The 19,362-nt window shown below is 41.0% G+C and overlaps 1 protein-coding gene across 1 annotated transcript; it reads left to right on the top strand.

Moving 5' to 3' along the window:
* The first annotated feature begins 10 nt into the window (after positions 1 to 10).
* RPL34 (ribosomal protein L34) lies at positions 11 to 4,679 on the top strand. Its single transcript, XM_027599954.2, has 5 exons — positions 11 to 87; positions 1,466 to 1,539; positions 1,621 to 1,720; positions 2,021 to 2,124; positions 4,541 to 4,679. The coding sequence occupies exons 2-5, from the start codon at positions 1,475 to 1,477 to the stop codon at positions 4,623 to 4,625; spliced, it is 354 nt and encodes a 117-aa protein (XP_027455755.1). The 5' UTR covers positions 11 to 87; positions 1,466 to 1,474; the 3' UTR covers positions 4,626 to 4,679.
* The last annotated feature ends 14,683 nt before the right edge of the window (positions 4,680 to 19,362 follow it).

The raw sequence follows: 19,362 nt of genomic DNA on the forward strand, positions 1-19,362 counted from the left end.
GGCGTAACTTCCCGTCCGACGCAATCATAGTTAACCTTTAAACTTGCAAGTGCTTCCTTTTCTCTCTTCCGGGGACGGCGTCCGTAGGTATGGCTGCTCTTTCCTTTTCCCTATTGCTACTCCCTCTACAATCGGCTGCCATCCGGGAAGCTGGGGGAGCCAGGGTCTCTTAGCCTCAGCCTTTTGAACTGGCGTGGGGATAAAAGGTTCAGGAGGAGAGCTGGTGGTGAGCAGGTCCTCGGCTTTTTAGCTTCAGACAGCCATCGATCCGGACCTCCCCTCCGGAGCCGGGAGTAGCCGGAGCTTACCGCTCGGGGCTTTGCCGCCTTCTTAAGTTGCGTTTGGGGGCCCACGAGTGTGGTCCGGCTGGTTGAGACTCAGCGAAGTCGTAGAACATTTTCATATCTTGGGCTCACGTTTTATCATCGGGCCTGTAGATGTGTTCAGGCTTCGGGAGGGCGGACGACCAGCATGTTCGGGTCGTTATTTCAAAATATTTTCATTTCCAAGGCCAATACCAAGGAAGATAAAATGTTAATAGGGAGTATTCTGTCTTGGTCTTGGGCTTGTTTACGGAATGGTGGCTGTTTGGATCTCTCGCATTGGCTTTTGGTGTCTTGACAATTATGTTTTAGTGTAATGTTAGCAAGGAGCTTATAACAACAAATGCAGGTTATTTTATATCTCATGTGATGAAGTGATTACGAAGTTTGGGATTAAAAAAAGGATTCAAGTCTTTGTTTACGTTTTCATGTTATTTTAAGTGGTTAACTGAAAAACGGTTCTGGTGCGTACTTGCATAGCCGATTTGCTAAGTGACCTCATTCAGTAGTAGTATTTCCAGTTGACAAATGAGAAAAAAAACCCAGATGCCATAATTCAAAGACACTTTGATGCCAAAATAAGTATTATTTGGCGCTTGACTTGTTCCACAGGCTACTTTGGAGCGAGACACCGATTCCTGAGCATCTTTTGTGTGACAGGCACTGCAGTAGGTTGAGCGGGTTAGCTTATGTCATTTAATCTCAATGAGAGCCGTGTGAACTCAGTAAAAAAATATTTTAGAGACAAGGAGGCTAGCTAGCCCCTTGTGCAGTATATTCCAGGAGATGGCATAAGTGAGGATTCAACTTCTGTGTTCAGGTGCGGTTTTCCTTTAAAAACTTCTAAACTTAGCATTATTCTGGACACCACCAAACAGAATCAGACTTACTGAGGAATAAGTTTGGCAAATTTTAACGAAGTACCGTCATTGATTACTATCAGGAAAACAAGCATGGGCCTCCTAGCAATTCCTACCGGTCACTTTTAAATAAAAGTGAAAGTATGGAATTCTTTTCGTAAGGTACTTTAAGGATTATTGTATATAAGAATATGTATATGGAATGTATATATTATGTGATGCTGTTTTGTTGTGAGGTTTGAACTATTTCTACAATGCAGTTTTATTCCATTCTTAATTTAGGCATTCAGAATGGTCCAGCGTTTGACCTACCGTCGTAGGCTGTCCTATAATACAGCCTCTAACAAAACTAGGCTGTAAGTATTTCTAAAATTTGAATACATATTGTTGTTTACTCTGCAGAATGCTGAGCTTTTCCCTATTATCTGACTTCCTAGGTCCCGAACCCCTGGTAATAGAATCGTTTACCTTTATACCAAGAAGGTTGGGAAAGCACCAAAATCTGCATGTGGCGTGTGCCCAGGCCGACTTCGAGGAGTAAGTGATCCTTCTGCTCTGAATAACAGGAACTAGTGAGCATTAATATTTTGGTAAGGGAATGAGTGAAGGAGAGGTCACCACTGGGAAGGTTGAGAAGTACTCAAGCATCCATGATCCAGGTCTGTCAAGAACATAGACTTTTAAAGCCTGTGTGACAGATACAGTGAAATGCCTTTCAGATAAATCAGTATATCATTTCCTGTTCTGACCTGGTTTAGTGCTTATACTTGTCACATGTCGAATCCGGGACAGTTTCTGTTAAAGCATCACAAAATAATCTCAACATTGACTTTGCAGGTTCGTGCTGTGAGACCTAAAGTCCTTATGAGGTTGTCCAAAACGAAAAAACACGTCAGCAGGGCCTATGGTGGTTCCATGTGTGCTAAGTGTGTTCGTGACAGGTAAATATAATGTTCTGAAATGCATGTTCTGTTCCATTGCATGCTAATTATAGAAGACTGGTGAAATTTAAATTAAAGTTGCATATTTTAGAATCCTTCCTAGACTAGGGATAATTGGTGCTGTACAAACGAATAAATGATGCTGGTTCAAATTAATTCACTTAGGATTTGGGGGCATCCTTATGCTAGATGTAGAAATTAAAATGACCTTGGTTTTGTGGGGAGGCAGGTAAGAAACCATTAAGTTGTCACATGGGTAGATGGAGAGCGGAAGGTCTTAAAAGTGGGAACAAAATACATGTAATTCTAGTGTGGCTGGAGCAGAGTGTTGTAGGAGGTGATAGACAAGAGAGGTGGAAGTCACAGATTATGACAGATTTTTAGCTTGATCCTTAAACATGGAGGGATTGATGGGTTTCGAGCAGGGTCGGGAGACCTTTGGTGGGCCAGAAACTAAAACTGCAGCAGGATGGATAGTAACCACATTCTTTCAACAAAAGGTGAGTGCTTGGGAAGGCTGAGGCAATGGCACCTGCATTAAGACCTAAAGGCTGGGTGGGGAGGGTCATAGGAGATGAGCATGTTCCAGGTAGAGGACGGGACTGGGGTATGTGAAAGAATTGGTAGTGGCCTAGGTAGGAGTGGAAACAGTGGCGTTTGTGATGGTAACATTTACTGGGCGTTTTAATGATGAACATTGTCACAGGTCCATCAGGGAGGGGTTTCTATTCAATTTTTTGTGAAGAAACCAAGGCTTGGTTTTTTTTTTTTTTTAAGATTTTATTTATTTATTTGACAGAGACACAGCGAGAGAGGGAACACAAGCAGAGGGAGTGGGAGAGGGAGAAGCAGGCTTCCCACGGAGCAGGGAGCCCGATGTGGGGCTCGATCCCAGGATCCTGGGATCATGACCTGAGCCTAAAGCAGACGCTTAACGACTGAGCCACCCAGGCGCCCCGAAACCAAGGCTTGTTTAAATTCTCATAGCCAGTAAGGGGCAGCACTGGGATTTATTCTAGGTTTTATTGAGACCCTTGCTTTTAATCTCATTGATTTTATAAACATGAATTGCCTCCAAAGACTTGGTGGAAGGATTTGTGAGGTGGTTGGTCTTTACAAGTTAAGGAACTGGTTCAGAAAGTGGGTTGCCTCCAATTTATTCAGCTAGTTCTATAAAGTGGTTGAGCTAAGTTTCTAAACCAAATCTGGCACCAAACTTGCAAGTTCACTCTGCCTTTCGGGAGTTATTTTGTAAGGGGATGGTAAGGCATGTTACAGTAATTCAAATACAAGGTAAATGTAACTTCCATGAAATACAAGAAAACTGAACTAGATTGAAATTTAGAGGAGAAATTACTTCCAGGTAGCTGGAACTCTGGGAATGGTATTTGAGGTGGTACCTGAATGATAGGTAAATGTTGGCCCAAGGTTGAAAGGGCATTGTAGGCAAAGAATGCAGAGGAATGAGAAATGAGATTGAAAAGGTGCATTGGAGATGAGAGGGTCATGAATTAGTTTTAAGCGAAAGGTGTTTGGTTTTTTACCCCTTGTTCCCAGACTTTGCTAAACATCATCATGGGCACATTTATTAAAAATACGATTTACAGGCCCTAGCTCTTAGAGATTTGGGTGTAGATCTACTGGTAGTCTATAGTTAGTATTAGCTGTGACTCAGAGGAGTCTGGTCTCAGTAAAGTTTAGGGAATTTTTAAGTGAGAGTGGCATCAGTTGTGTTTCTATAATGTAATTAACATTGGGGATATTTGAAGGAGTCCAAAATCCCAGGGATTTTAGGCTGCTTTTAATATAATTAGGTAACCAGGGGACCAATAAAGAGCATAAGTGGGACAGGTTTTTGTGGGAATTTGCTTTCTCTGTGGAGGTAACTTTGCTTTTAACAAATGGTAGTGAATACCTGCTCTTTGTCAGGTCCTATGCACTGTAATAATAGTGATTAATAAAATGTACTTCCTCTCTAAATGGAGGTTCCAAGTACAGAAATTGCAACTCCTTCCAAGTTCAATCTTCAGAAAGTTCTTGTGAAATGGGTATGAACTTAACTGCTGTACCTTACAACGGAGAAGTTAACTTGCCCAAGATCACATAGCTGTTAAGTAGCAGAGTTGGCTCCAGACAATCAGACTGTAGAATCTTTACACTTGAGAAAGTGCCTCTTGCTAATAGCTTTTAATTAACCCACCATTTTGGTTCCGCACACATAATTCCTTCATGACTCACAAGAAGAGGGCAGGTGCAATTACATAGAATTGAGGGATTCTCCTGCTTTAAATGCCAGCGTAGGAAGGAGACCTTCAGCTAAACGAGTCTGGCCGTCTAATTTCAGCTCCTAAGTGTTTAGTCTGTACTTGGGGGTTTCATTTACTTTTAAGTATTCATTTAATATTTTTCTTTCTAGGATCAAGCGTGCTTTTCTTATCGAGGAGCAGAAAATCGTTGTGAAAGTGTTGAAGGCCCAAGCACAGAGTCAGAAAGCTAAATAAAAAAATGAAGCTTTTTTGAGTAATAAAAAAAAAATCAGAAGGCTTGATCTGTTATTGCTGTTGTAATTTGTTAGTATACCCGTTTCTATGGTGTTTGGGGATTCCATGATTTTTAGGTGATTACTCTTTCTGAACGACAGGAATTGGAGGTCAGTGTGATAGGTAGAATTTTTTGATGGCAGCTCTGGAAGACTTGGGACGGTTTGAGAAGAGTGGCCCTTAAAATACCTGGATGTGGTTTTGTTTTTTTTTTTTAAGATTTTCTTTATTTGTCAGATCACAAGTAGGCAGAGTGGCAGACCGGGAGAGGGAGAAGCAGGCTCCCCACTGATCAGAGAGCCTGATTCGGGACTCGATCCCAGGACCCTGGGATCATGACCTGAGCCAAAGGCATACGTTTAACCAACTGAGCCACCCAGGCACCCCTGGAAGTTTCTTTTAATTCCACTGAATCATTTCCGTAGAATCTCCTTCACCAGCGTTGATAGGACAGAAATTACAGTGTTCAATAAGTTACTTGAAATGGAATCTTTTTTACACCATCTCCTTTAAACCTTCCATTTCCTTGGTTCACTTCAGTTATAAATGGTCTATTTTGGAGAACTCAGAACTTCACATTCAGCAAATAACTCTTGTATACAAAACTTCATGTCATGGGTCTAATGAAATTCAAATTCTTTTTGACATTGAATTTATAATCAGTTCAGAAAATTAAGATAGCAGACCTTAGTTATATCCTTGAGAGCTATGTAATATTGTTTCTAACAACTCATAATACAAAAGTTATGTAAAGATAGTAAGGATAGCTCTAGAATGTACCAAGCATTTTCTAATATTCTGCATACATAAGTTCATTTGAATTGCCTTCCAAGACCATTTTTTCAGATCATGTCAAGCTTATTTTTAATTTCAAGGGAGGGTGGAGAGCAGAGCCCCCAGGCTATTTGCACAAGCCAAGAAATCTAGACGTCAGAGGAGAATTCTGTGTATTTTGACCCTTTTCCTCAATCTAGATGTTCCTGTTACTGGTGTAATGTAACTTAGATGTCTCAGGCAGAGGAGTGTTTTCCTCTTATAAATGACTGCCCTTTTAGGAAGGAAAAAGCTAACTTACTGATAGGCACAATTTTTAAACATTTTTGCAGAAGAGGAAAGGTGTCCTGGAACTAGTAAGTGGCTAAGCTGGCAGAGGAACTCAGGCAGTAAAGAATTTCTAACACTGGGTTTGCCACGTGCTTGACACTTCAAAGTACTTCACATCTGAGTCCCTTTAACAATCCTGTGATGCCTATGTTATCCCCAGGTTACAAATAAGGAAACTGAGGCACACAGGTTGTATAATAGTACCCAGAGCCATCTGTTTTTAGGATTTTTGCCAATGACATACTTAGTGGTTGAAATCGACTCACTCCCCATAAACACAACAGGTGATAGCTGAGGCTCCTATTGTCAGCATGGCCTCAGACAAAATTGAGATCCATGAGGCGTCCCCAAAAACCTGCCAATCCTAAGGCTTGTTAAGCAACCAGGTAAGAGTTACCTTCTGTGATGCTGTTGTACCCTAATTGTTTAATCACAATATAAAATAAGATTTCTAATGACATAACGAAAAATGGAATTCTGAAGTAAATTAACCTCTCATTTCACCATGACTTAGGTTGACCTATACTGCAGGGACAAGTTTGGTGATCCTGTGGTGTGTTCGGTATAAGAATGAAAATGAGTACTTTTTTAAAAATAACATTCAAAAACAATGCCTTAACATTTAATTCAGTTATTTGCTCTGTAGACTAGTTTTTGAAAGGTTTGAGATGTAATTGTTGAATACTGGCTGTGGAGGGCACAGCCTCCCATTTGTCAGCCCAGCATCCGGGTGCTTCCCTCTACCACACAGGGTGCCATAGGACAGCTTACCTGAACACAGACTACCTGGTGAGTACTACTAAACTTCAGCAGAATGAGTGGACTGAGAAATTTGGGAAAGCTAAAGCATTAAAGTTACTTTTCAAAGAATTTGTTAAATGGTTTAGCTTTTTTAAAATTCGGAACATTCTCACTTTTATAAAACGTCTGCAGACAATTTGAAAAGTATGGAAAAATAGAATGAAAAAAATCATTTCAGTATACAGGTTATCATTTAACAGTTTGATGTTTTCTCATTTTGTTTTCTAGGCATAGGAAAGATTTTTAAATCAAAGTTGGAGGCATACTATATAAATTTTCAACCCACTTAATGGAGAAATATTTTAGTGGCTGCATCTGCCATCAAATCTATGTGCCATGATTGACTCTTGAACATTCAGGTTATTTCCAGTTTCTCTCTTTTTTTAATATTTGTGAGCATTCTTACATATTTGATCATTTCATATATGCTGATTGTTTTTAAATTCATAAGCTGGCACTGAAGTATGGTACATAAATAAAGTTTAGTTCCTGGGGTTACAGTATTGCTTCCTAAGTGTCTTAGTCTGCTCAGGCTGCTGTAACTAATTACCACAGACTGAGGGACTTAAACTACAAACATATCTCCGTTATAGAGACTGATAGGGCTAAGATCAAGGTGCTGGTAGATTCAGATTCAGTTCTTAGTGAGGGCCCTCTTACTGGTTAGCAGAGGGCGGTCTCCTTGTATCCTCACGTGATGGAGAGAGAAGCAAGCTCTCTTGTGTCTCTTACAAGGGTGCTGATGCCATTATGAGGACTTGACCCTCAAGATTTAATTATCTCCCAAAGGCCCCCTGCTACTTACACCATCACATTGGGGATTAGGGTAGGAATTTTGAGGGGGACACAGACATGCTGATGTCCATAACATTAACGGTATGAGATGTGACTAATTGGTGACGCATTTCTTCACCTGTGTTAGTTTAGCCACTGAAGTTCTTGATCACAGGCCACACTTTTTTTTTTTTTTTGACAGCGAGAGAGGGAACACAAGCAGGAGGAGTGGGAGAGGGAGAAGCAGGCCTCCCGCCGGTTAGGGAGCCTGATGCGGGGGCTCGATCCCAGGACCCTGGGATCATGACCTGAGCCAAAGGCAGACACTTAACGACTGAGCCACCCCGGTACCCCCCACAGGGCACACTTCCTCAGCTGCCCTTTGCTTAGGCCTCTCCCACAGGCCATACTTAAGCTGCCCTTGGCTTATGCCTCTCCGAACCTTTCCCCCTTGCACTGTGCAGTCCAGCTTCCTTCTCCCACCCCAGCACTCACAGCAGTGCAGAATTCGTCCTGTAGTGTGTAGATCAAGAACATAGATGGGTATGAATATATGCCAACTCTGCCCAAGTGACCAAAATGAATTCTGCACTGTTTTGCATTTTTATTTTGTAAAAAGCAAAATGAAGCTTTTATTGAATCCAGTTCTGTGTCTGTGACTTAAGTATTCTTGACAGTTTCCTAAAAAGACATGCGAATGTAGTCAGTGGTTTTTTTAAAGTCTAGTATTTCTCCTTCCATTGAATTGCTTTTAAATTCTATTAGAAGAATGGGGGAGGGGGTCTTCCACCCTTAAAAGCAGGAAATCTCCATATATTTAAATAAGTAAATTAAGTTTATTTTCAGCAGTGTAATAACATACTTAAAATTTTTGCCTTAATGATTTGGAGCTTGGGTTCCCAGAATTCTGATAGGACTATGTCTAGCTTTAACTATAAACTGTATTTCTTATCACACCAATTAAAATCATATACAATTCTTATGGAGTAAGATTTTGAAGCAGGGCTGAATATTAAGGTTTTTCTCTGAGGTGGATTACTTAGTGCTGAGTTTATAGGAGTAAGAGTTTATAATTATTAGGTATTACCAATAGAACCAGTGGTGTGTGGAGCCAGCTCACTCAGGCTGAGAGCCAATTGTGTGCATCTCTTCCCAGCTCTGTGTTCGTTGATGTCAGGTAGGTACCTTGAAATTGGCATGGTGGGAGTATTTACACCTGGGAAATCAGCAAATGCTACAAAAATTCTTTTCCCTCCTTGGGAGTTGGATGTTAAACATTACCAGCAAGCCGGGGCACCTGGGTGGCTCACTTGGGTAATTGTCTGTCTTCAGCTCAGGTCATGATCTCGGGGTCCTGGGATCGAGCCCCATGTCTGGCTCTCTGCTCAACGGGGAGCCTGCTTCTCCCACTCCCTCTGACTGCCATTCTGCCTGCTTGTGCGCACTCTCTCTCTATCAAATAAATAAAATCTTAAAAAAGATATTACCAGCAAGCAACTGGCTATTACTCAAGTTACAGTCTATCATCACAACTTAAATATGATGCTGTTGGTTTCAGGAGCTCTACATATATCTGGTACATATTTGATAATGATTTACACTTTAAAATTATAATAAATGCTTATTAATGCTTTGATTCTGAATATTCTGGAATTTGATTTTGTAAAATACAAAAAGCATTTATTGAATCTGGTTCTGTGAATGTAGAGGAAAACAAAATCCTTGCAAAGGTGCAAGTTTCATCTCTTAAACAACGAGAACTAGGTGAGATAAACACTGTATTCTAAACAGGAGTAGAAAATTTAAGACAGTCTTCATGAATTTCCTTTCTAAAGGATAAGACCCACAATAGTTCCGGATCAAAAGATGCGTTCTGGTTTCCAAAATACTAGCTGTTAAGTAATTTTGAGTAAATCTTAAATGTTCCTGGTTAATTTGAAGGATTATATAAATATTTTTGCCACTACATTTATAGTCTTAAAATTTGCTTTAGCTTTCATTCGTTCACTCAGCAAATATTTATTAGAAACGACTGTGTTACAGAAATTGTGCTTTTGGGTAAATGGTAATACAATAGTCCACAACACAGACTCTTCCCTGCTCTCGTGGCACATGGGGTACCATGTTAGATGAGGAACAAATACGTTTTTAACTGCACACTTTGGGATAAGAATCATAAAGAGAAACTACGTCGTGAAATGGCAAGAAAGAACCCTCCCAGGATGGTAAAGTAGGCTTTTCTGAGGAGGTGATGTTTAATATCGTGGCAAGGATAAGTAGATTGTAGCTGGGTGACAAAGAGAACATTCCACACATAAGAACCAACATGTGCAGATGCCTTAAGAAAGAGATTGTATAAAAAATAAAAGCAATTCATGCAACCCAATTCACTCAATATTTGCAGCTGAATGAATCTGATAAGTGAGAACAAATTGCTAATCACTAAGAGGGAACATCCATGCTACTCTATAGCTTTTAGTCCACCTACCTGGCCCCAGAGCCAAAAGATGTGTGCCTCCTTTCCTTCCTAAGGGAAACCAATGGAAAAAGCTTTCCTAAACTGTTTTTAGCTTTTTTAGGAAAAGCTTCCCTTTTAGGAAAAAGCGTTCCTAAACTGTTTAGTTAGGAGCAAAGACACTCTCCTCTGCATTGGAGGATATTTAAATTATGCAATCCCCTAGATAACTGAGGCATCAACCTACTATTAAGGAGGAAAGGGATTAGAATTATTGACTGAATTCCCCTAATCATTCAGCCTCTGTATTCCTTGGCCTGTGCAAATAGCCTGAGGGCTTCACTTGCTCACGTTGTATGTTTGCTCTCTTTTTCTCTCTCGGGTTTGGAGTAGGCTTACAGCTTGACATTCCTAAGGAACAAATGGCCTTAAAGAAAATTCAGATGTTTGCTGCATCTTAATATAAGTCATACAAAGGCTTTGTAAGCTATATGGTCTTTGATGAAACTATTCAACTCTACTGATAGTGCAGAAGCAGCCCTAGACAGTACCTGAGTGAATGCTCATGGCTGTGTTCCAGTAGAGCTTTATTTACAAAAACATGTTGGGACAGATTGGGCCCACGGGTTGTAGTTTGTGGACCCTCCCCTCCCTAGATGGCCCCTGCGTCCAGCTACAGCTGCCATCTAATTGCAGCTGCATGAGAAACCTCAAGCAAGGCCAGCAGAAAACTGCCTTGTTGAGTCTAATTAACCCAAAGGACGATGAGAAAAAATAAAGTGGTTGTTTTACCCCATTAAATTTTGAGGTAGTCTGTTACATAGCAATATACCACTAAAACTGGTACAGTGCAATGGTCTTTAAATATGATTTTGCTTGGGGCACCTGGGTGGCATAGCTGGTTGAGTGTTGGATTCCTGGTTTCAGCTCAGGTTGTGATCTCAGAGTTGTGAGATCAAACCTAGCCAGGCTCCGCGCCCTGCACAGAGTCTACTTGGGACTCTCTCCCTCTCCCTCTGTCCCTCCAGCTTGTATGCGCTCTCTCGCTCTCTCTCTAAAATTAAACCTTTTTAAAAAAATAATTTTGTTTGCATATCCCTTAAAAATTTTTGAAAAACTTTGTAGACCTTTTCCCATTTTTAGATCATCGTCTAAAACTTTTCATTATAAACTTAAATCATTGCAAAGAATATAATTTCCAGCACAGTAAAGATGTGAATAATTAGGGGAAAAAAATCGCCTTTTAAATATATCAAATTGAAGCTACATAGCAACCTTAAAAAAGAAAAAGACAAATAGATTCTCTGAACAGTTGGATGTTTTATATTCTTTTTTTCTTCTTGACTCGTATCATTCCATTTCCTCCATGGGGTTTTAAACTTTTTATGTTGAAAGTCTGTTCCTGACTGGTGATTTCCACAATTCTATTCTAAGAAAAGCAAAAGAGAGAGGCATGGAGTCTTGCCGCCCATTTGCCCTCTGGGTAAAATAAAGCAGCACCGCCCTTTCATCTGTGTTTTTGCTTCACTTTCAGGGGATTCTCTCTCAGGAATTATCTATTCTTTGATAATTTAAGGGAGATGAATGAGGGGAGGATGGTAAGTGAAAATTGTCATTCCCCATCATTCTGCATTTCGTCTGAGGTCAGGTCATCCCAGGGCGGGCCAGGATATCCTGCTCCGATGGCTAGCATCTACCTTATGTGTAAGATAGGGGAAGACACAAAGTCCTGCCACTGGTTTTTTTTTTTAATTTCTTGAACATCAATCAAGCAACCATTATTTATAATTCATTTACTATTTATAAGGCAGTGTTCTGGGCAAGAGGATAAAAAAATGGACAAAAATCCATGCCTTAATGGAAATTACATTCTAATGAAGGGAGACAGACGATGAATGAATGAATGAATGAGTGAATACATGGAATATACAGTATGACTGATCTACAGAGAGAAGTAAAGCAGGGAAAAAGGACAGAATGCAGGGGGAAACGGTGGTGTGAGGGACAGCTACTCTGAGAAGGCTGAAAACAGCTTATCTGGGAAAGAGCGTTCCACGTAGAGGACAGTCTGGAGGCCAGAGGGTGCCATGTAGCTGGAGTGGAGGAAGAAAGCAGGAGAGATGAGGTTAGGAAGTTCACAGGGTGCCAGATTGTATCTGTTCTTGTAGCTCACTGTTCGGACTGCTACAGCTCTCAGAGCTGGGCAAGAGGGGCCTCTGCTCTGGCTTCTCCCTGCCAGTACCCCACCCCATAAGCAAAGAGTCCAGGGGACTAGAAGGGTATGCTACCCCTGAGCACATGTCCCCCCCCAACCACCACCACCGAGGGTACATATGGCCTCAGATACCTGTGCCCAAGGCATCCCAATCCCCCTTGCCCGGCCTGAGTTCTCTCTGGCCCATCTCTCAGGGAGAACTGTGTCCCTGAGGTGCTCCCTGGAAGCCCGAGGGCATATGCAGGGGCTGTGCTAGGAGTTTGGATGTGTGTGAGCTGAACTGCCACACAGCTGCATATGAAGCCCACTGAGGTAGGTAGGGCCAGAACTCTGGAAAAAAGGGGGCTGGGCAGGGCACAGGCTACTCCTATGCCACCACGCTTAGACAGAGAGCCCTGACAAGTCCTAGAATCATAATGTTGGGCTTGGCCTTTCAGACCTTTGGAAGGTATGTTTGTCAAAAGAGAGGCTAGAACTTATCTTGTTAAATCATTTGTTGGCTCAATTTATGCTTTCCCAGTGTTTATTTATTTTTATTTATTATTTGACAAAGCGAGAGAGCGCAAGCAGGGGGAGCAGCAGAGGGAGAGGGAGAAGCAGACTCCCCGCCTAGCAGGGAGCCCGATGCGGAACTCGATCCCAGGACCATGGGACCATGACCTGAGCCGAAGGCAGACGCTTAACCAACTGAGCCACCCAGGTTTAAATATGATATTTGATATGATAGTACACATTTCTTTGTACTCCTGTGCCGAGTCCTGCAAAATGTGTGGTCTGCTTTTGAGTGGATGGGAGGCCATCGGAGGCTCTTTGTTTGAAGACTGTGCGGATCTCGGTATTTAAAAGTGTCCATTTATTGCCCCCAAATTTTATTGGCCTCCAGCCAGTGCACCATGGAACACCACCCTTTCTTTTGTAAAATGGGAGACAGATGACTGTACAAGAGGGGATGAGAGGGAGAATAGCTGTGACGCCTTCCTTCCTGGGGAGATCAGTTTTAGGAAAGAGGACATAGGGATAATCGATAATCTAGAAACTGTTTTCCTTACAACTGGTGAAGCCCCAGTTCCCCTTGGGATGTCTGCAGGTAACTCTGGAGATTAAAGGTGTGAAGGACCACAATTTGAAGATCCCTGATATAGTAGGAAGAGTATTATACTTAGAAGCCAAGAGACCTGGACCGTGGCACTGCTTCTGCCACTAGTGACTTCTGTTATGGTGGCAAGTCACTTCCCTGCTCTGGAAGACTGGATTCGGAATCTCCAGAATCTCCCATCATGGATGCATGAATTCATTTCATCGCCTTGGTAATGAGTTGGACATCTGTGCTTCAGACACTGGGTGGAGCTTTGAGGGTGAACATGATATCACCAGTGCCCTCTAAGACCTCACAGTCTAGTTTAGTTCAGGTGCTCATGGCTCTTGGTAGATTTGTTTAAATCAATGGTTCGAGCTCAGACATCAGCTATGAGACATGTTGGAAACGTACTGGGGTACTGATGCTACGCATTCTGTAATGTATGGGACAGTCCTGCTCAACAAATTGTCCTGAGTCCTACGAGACTGTCCAATATCCAGTCAGATTTTTATGTAGGTGGGAAACCTATTTACTATTATCTAAGCATTGGTAAACTCCATTTAAGTATAAACAAAAAAGTATTTTGCATGGTTTTAAAAAATACTGAATTTTCTAGGAGTGTACTATATAAAACCAAGGGAGATTATATTTTTATTCTGAACATTACAGGAGAAATTCAACACTTTGGAAAAAAGAAATAGCAAACCATAAAATGTGGGTCTTCTGCAAGGTAATCCAAGATTCCCAGTTTTTAGGGGAAAAAAACTATAAATGTATGTGATGAATGTGTTGATTTTACATTTTTTCTTAAATTGTTGGTGCTGGATATTGTCTGCACAAAATCTGATTAGCAGTAAGTTAATTCGTGGCATAATATATAAATCTGTCATGCTCTGAAAAGAGCACCATGATTTCTAAGTGTTTTGCTTTCTGAACAAGGTAGAGAATTACTAACTATGGGCAATTGGGAGTTACCACAGGGTTTTAAGTACATTAGTGTTTAGAACATTTTGATGGAATTCACATCAGTTCATTCAACAGACATTAACTGTGCTCTGGGTATATACCAGGCACTACGCTGGTACTGTCCCTGGGGAGAATTTCTGGAGTATACAAAGTCTCCTATCTCTCTTCTTAGCTCCCTCTTTCCATACACACAGGCATGTGCTTGGTGTAGTGGACAAAGCATAGTCTCCACTACTAAGTTATGTTACTCTGAGAAATTACTTAAATTCTCCGAGTCTCTGTTTTATGAACCTCAAACATGGGTATAAGAATGCCTATCTTCCAAGATTGTTCAAAAGATTAAGTGTGTCTGGACCCTAGTAGGTACTTAATTAATATTAGTTCTGGGTCCCTTTCCATCTCTCTTCAAAACCCAATCTCAGAACACATCTGCCATCAGCCATAGTGTGAACATGAGTCAGTGTGTTTGTTCCCTTTAGGCCTATTTATATTTTAGCTTTAGAATTCCTGATGGTGGGCTGAAAGACTGACTTCTGTCAAAGGAATTTCAAGCAGGTGAAGCTTCAGTCTGCTGGGAGTCAAGGATCATTCTATTAAATATAAATACAAAAACAAAGCCTACAGGTAGTGCCAAGGACATGGTCAACGGTGAAGAGCACACTGGGATTGCCACCCCTTTACAACCACATGTCAGGGGCTCAAATGAGGTTTGTCGTATGAAATGTCCCTTTCTGTTTTAAAAAACTGAGCATTACGATATGGACAAAGGTTCTCACACTTTAGATTCACTGAAGAATCTCTGATGGTCAGATTCCTGAGCCCCATCTAAGACTTTCTCAGTCAGAATCTCTGAACGTTCAGCCAAGAACCTGCATTTTAACAAGATCTCCTCGCTGATTCTCACAGAGATGGATCTTGAGCTGCCTTTTCACAAGATAGGGCAGAAAGTATATACGATTTGGTGTTAGACAAATATGGGTTTAAATCGTAAGTTCCCCTATTAGTCACCAATTAGGTGACTTTGAGCAAGTGTCTTGCCCTCTCTAAATCTTAGTCACTGCGCCTATAAAATGAAAACAATATATCTGGAGCTATTTTGAGTGTTCAATTAAATATCCTGTGTTATCCACACCACAGAATACATGATCCTTTCCTGCTTCTACTAAGGAACTGCCTTCTTGTGTATTTATGGAGAAACCAACAAAGTGCATCATGATGGTCATGATGGAGTCTTCTCATTTGAATGATTAAAAACGAGTGAAAATGTTGGATATAAACCAAAAAGTCCACTGATACCTTATCCTCCTCTATCATATTTTATCCCAAATGATTTTTTTCTCTTTGTAAGGAATCACACACACACACACACACACACACACACACACACACACACACACACAGCCTGAAAATCCCAAGCTGTATTTGATTAGTTCTGGGCAGAAGCACGTTAGGGCATCTGAAAACCACAACTGGAGACATCTATTCTGATGGGCCTAATGCTCTGGGTATTTCCTTTCAACCGAACTTGGGGGGAAAGTACTTTGATATAATGTACATATGGAAATATTTTACAACATTCTTAAAAAGTTAGATATTTTATTCAGTATATATGTAAAACATACTTTTCTCTTCAATGTGTGCAAATATGGATAAATCAATGTCTTAAAGAGTCCCTTGTCATTTCTAAGATAGAATTGTTTTGTTTTGTTTTGTTTTGTTCAATCGACTTCAGTGAGTATGAAAGGGCCAGACTGACAGCCCTGGAGACCAAGGTCTTTTCTCTGGGCTCCTGGCAGACAGCAGGGGCAGCTGCTGTTCAAACGTAACCCAAATGCCTTACCTCTGGGAAGATCATTTCTGGAGGTGAGAAGACACTTTGATTTCTCGTTTACTCTGAAAGATGGTGGGGGGGATGACGACGGTATGGTTGGCCATTTACACAGGCCTTTGCTTCTGAGGCCACTGCTGCATTTCCCAAGTGCAACAGAATTGCAATCTGAGTTTTGGTTCAAGAAAAGAGTGAAGACTTTTTTTAAAGATTTTATTTATTTATTTATTTATTTATTTATTTATTTATTTATTTATTTATTTATTTATTTGAGAGACAAAGAGCAGGAGGGAGAGGGAGAGAGAATCTGAAGCAGACTCTGCACTAAGCACAAAGCCCAACTCGGGGCTCAGTTCCACCACCGCAAGATCATGACCTGAGCCAAAACCAGAGTCGAATGCTTAACTGACAACCATCCAGGCAGTCTGTTGTTTTATGCTGTCCCAATCTTGGGATGAAACATTCCTTGCAAAGTATTCTTCATCATAAGACTCTATTAATAGTGGTTACTTTCAGGAAGAAGAAATAGGGAAGGGGGAACCTGAAAAGGGGAAGATGGCATTCAGTTTTCATATTTTTATCCTTTGTACCTTCTGAATTTTATAACTCTGAACATGTAATCTTATTTTTTAAAAAGCAGAGACTATCTGTCATGGTGTTTCGGTCCACTTTTGCTATTTATTTTTTATAAATTTCTGCATTGAAAAATGAAATCTACTAGGTTTACTTTAAAAAGCTGAACTGGAAATTATTCTTTCTTTTTTTTTCTTAAGATTTAATAACTCAAAATTGCCAGACAAATACATATTTCTTTTTGCTTTTATAAGTCTATATGATTTGCAAGGCAACTAGATGTGAAAGAAAATATCCTGGGTTTGATATTTTATTCATCTGAAAATGTTGCTTTCACAAGATTTTTCTTTCATCATTAAAAGAGTAAACCATTTGCATTTTAAAGATATGCTTGACTGCTGTGGGAAGCAGCCTTTTCCATCTTGTGTAATGTTTCCTTGAGTTTATTTGATCACAGCATTGAGGCAAGTTTATTTTTAATAAGTTTGCCTTTTTATTATGCTTGCAAATATCGTTTGTAAATCTCAAGGTATTGAAAATACATTTTGGCAAAAATACTGTGATTCCTGTAAAAGAGAACTCCTGCCCTGCTGTGGCCACAGAAAGAAATTACATGTGGGGCGCTGTCAGAAAATCATACTATTATTTTGTTGAATTGCAACAGCGTTGCAGGAAAGGTAAAAAATGTCCGGATTTATAGTTATTCTTCTTTAAAATTTTTAATGTAAAAAATATTTATTACATATATTATAGAAGATTATATATATATTACATGGAAAGATATAATTTAAAATATGTGTGTATAATTTAAAATATACATGTAAATACTTTTTTAAAAATCTGGACCCCTAATGCTGCGTACTAATGCATTCTTCAAAGTGGCTGAAAGTATTTTCTGCTTTTTTTTAAAAAAGATTTTATTTCTTTATTTTGGGAGGGCGGGGCAGGGAGGAGCAGAGGGAGAGGGACAAGAAGACTCCATGCTCAGCAGGGGGCTCCAGCCCAGGACCTGAGATCCCGACCTGAGCCGAAACCAAGAGCCTGAGGCTCAACCAACTGAGCCACTCAGGTGCCCCTGAAAGTATTTACTTCTGTCCCCAATCCAACCTTCACAACCTTCACTCATAATAATATCTGAATATATAGAAACCATCCATTGGCACAAAGCTTTAGGGGATGTAAAGGTGTGGGCTTTGCAATCAACAGGCCAGGGATCTGCCACTTTCTGTGTTAACTTGAGCATTTTGCCCAATCTCTGTAAACCTCAGTTTCCTCATCTGAAAAATAGAATCAACAACACCTATTGGGTGGATTAAATAAGATAACCTAATACAACTCCTGTGTATGGTACACACTAAGTGTTGGCTGCTTTATGCTTCTAATCTTCTGCTCTTTTCCTTTAGAAGATGGCTCAAATCTTTTCCAAGGTAAACTTTACCTCTGGTGGGCTCCATCCACACACTTTTGCACCATGGCCCTGACTTTGCTCCACTCCTTAACACCCTCCCCTCCTTCTGCCACCTTCTGTCCTGCTCTCTTCACAGTTTTCTCCCCTTATCTTATACAAACGTGCCCAAGTCCCAACATCCTTAAAAACCCTTCTCTGCTACCACCTCAACTCTCCTGTCCCTTTCATACCCAGCTGTGTTTGGAGGGATAAATCCTATATTCCTTCACTACTCTTATTTTTTAAATTCCCAGTCACTTTCCCCCTCTGCAATCTGGCTTCTCCTGCCACCATATTACTGAAATTAATGAACTAATTCACATGAGCATTGATCATGATACCCTGCCTTAGGACTGTGCCTTGTAATGGAGGCAAATCACTCTCAAGTCATTCTAGTATCACGTACTTAACAATATACTCCCTTGGCCGAAGATCACCAACGACCAACTGACAAAGTCTGTGGCTTCTGTTTAGTTTCACTCCATCTGACTTGCTGGAAACTCCCCCTTCTGAACCTTCTCTGCTACTGCTCTCCCACGACTCTGTTCCTTTGATCTAGCTGTATCTACTGTGAGATATCCTCTCAATCATGCGGGTGATTCCATAAGCATCATCCTCAGCTCTCTTCCCTCTCGCTTTCAACTTCAGTCACTGAACCTCCTATAATTTAGCTACATTTGGTGGGTATGTGTGGGCATTTTTCTGGGAAGAAAGCTCATAGCTTTTATCAGCTCTGCAAGGAGATCTTTTGGAGGATGATCCCTCTAAACAAAACCCCTGCCTACTCTATCTCATGTTTAGGCATGTTCATCCACTGATAAGACCCCCACTATCACCCAGATGCTGCAGACTCCTGGATCTCTAACTTTGGCCTCTTTCTTCATCCACTAAGGTCCCCTCCTGGAGATTCCTTCTAGAACAATAGTTATCAGGCAGATGGCAGGACCTCAGCCTCCAGCTCCAGGAGAGGTATTGAGTGGGTTAGGGGTGATGGGGTCATGCACATATAATCAGAGTCCCTGGGAGGAGGAAGCTCCACCCTGGCTCTTGGCTATCCATGGAAGCTCTGCTTGACCTTGGCCATTTCCCCTATCTCCTCCTCCAGCTCCAGGAGAAGTCTTCTTCTTCGGTCCTGCTCTTGGACTCAGCTGCAGAGTTGCCCGGGATCATTACTACACAGCTCACTTTCATCAGAGCCCTTTCTTTCCAAAGTGCCAAAGTCTCATATCCATTTGTTGATCAAATTCACCTGACTCTACCTGTGAAAGATCTTATATAGTCTTTCCATCACCACCAATCTCCCTGCTCTGTGTATTCCCACAGTCTATCCCATGCCCTCATCATCTCTCATCCAGTCTTTTACAATGAGGTCCTGAAAGGTCTCTCTAGCTTGTGCCTTTCTGCTGTCCCCTCCATCTTCCAAACGCACAACCAATTATCTCAATTTTAAAAATCCT

The sequence above is a fragment of the Zalophus californianus genome, chromosome 2 (genome assembly GCF_009762305.2).
Source record: "Zalophus californianus isolate mZalCal1 chromosome 2, mZalCal1.pri.v2, whole genome shotgun sequence".
In the NCBI taxonomy this organism is placed as follows: Eukaryota; Metazoa; Chordata; class Mammalia; order Carnivora; family Otariidae; genus Zalophus; species Zalophus californianus.

Bases quoted from the DNA above. Each gene is read 5' to 3' on its own strand.
- RPL34 (XM_027599954.2), top strand. From the start codon at position 1,475: ATGGTCCAGCGTTTGACCTACCGTCGTAGGCTGTCCTATAATACAGCC. The intron at 1,540-1,620 runs GTAAGTATTTCT...CTGACTTCCTAG, and splicing joins GCCTCTAACAAAACTAGGCT to GTCCCGAACCCCTGGTAATA. The intron at 1,721-2,020 runs GTAAGTGATCCT...TTGACTTTGCAG, and splicing joins GCCCAGGCCGACTTCGAGGA to GTTCGTGCTGTGAGACCTAA.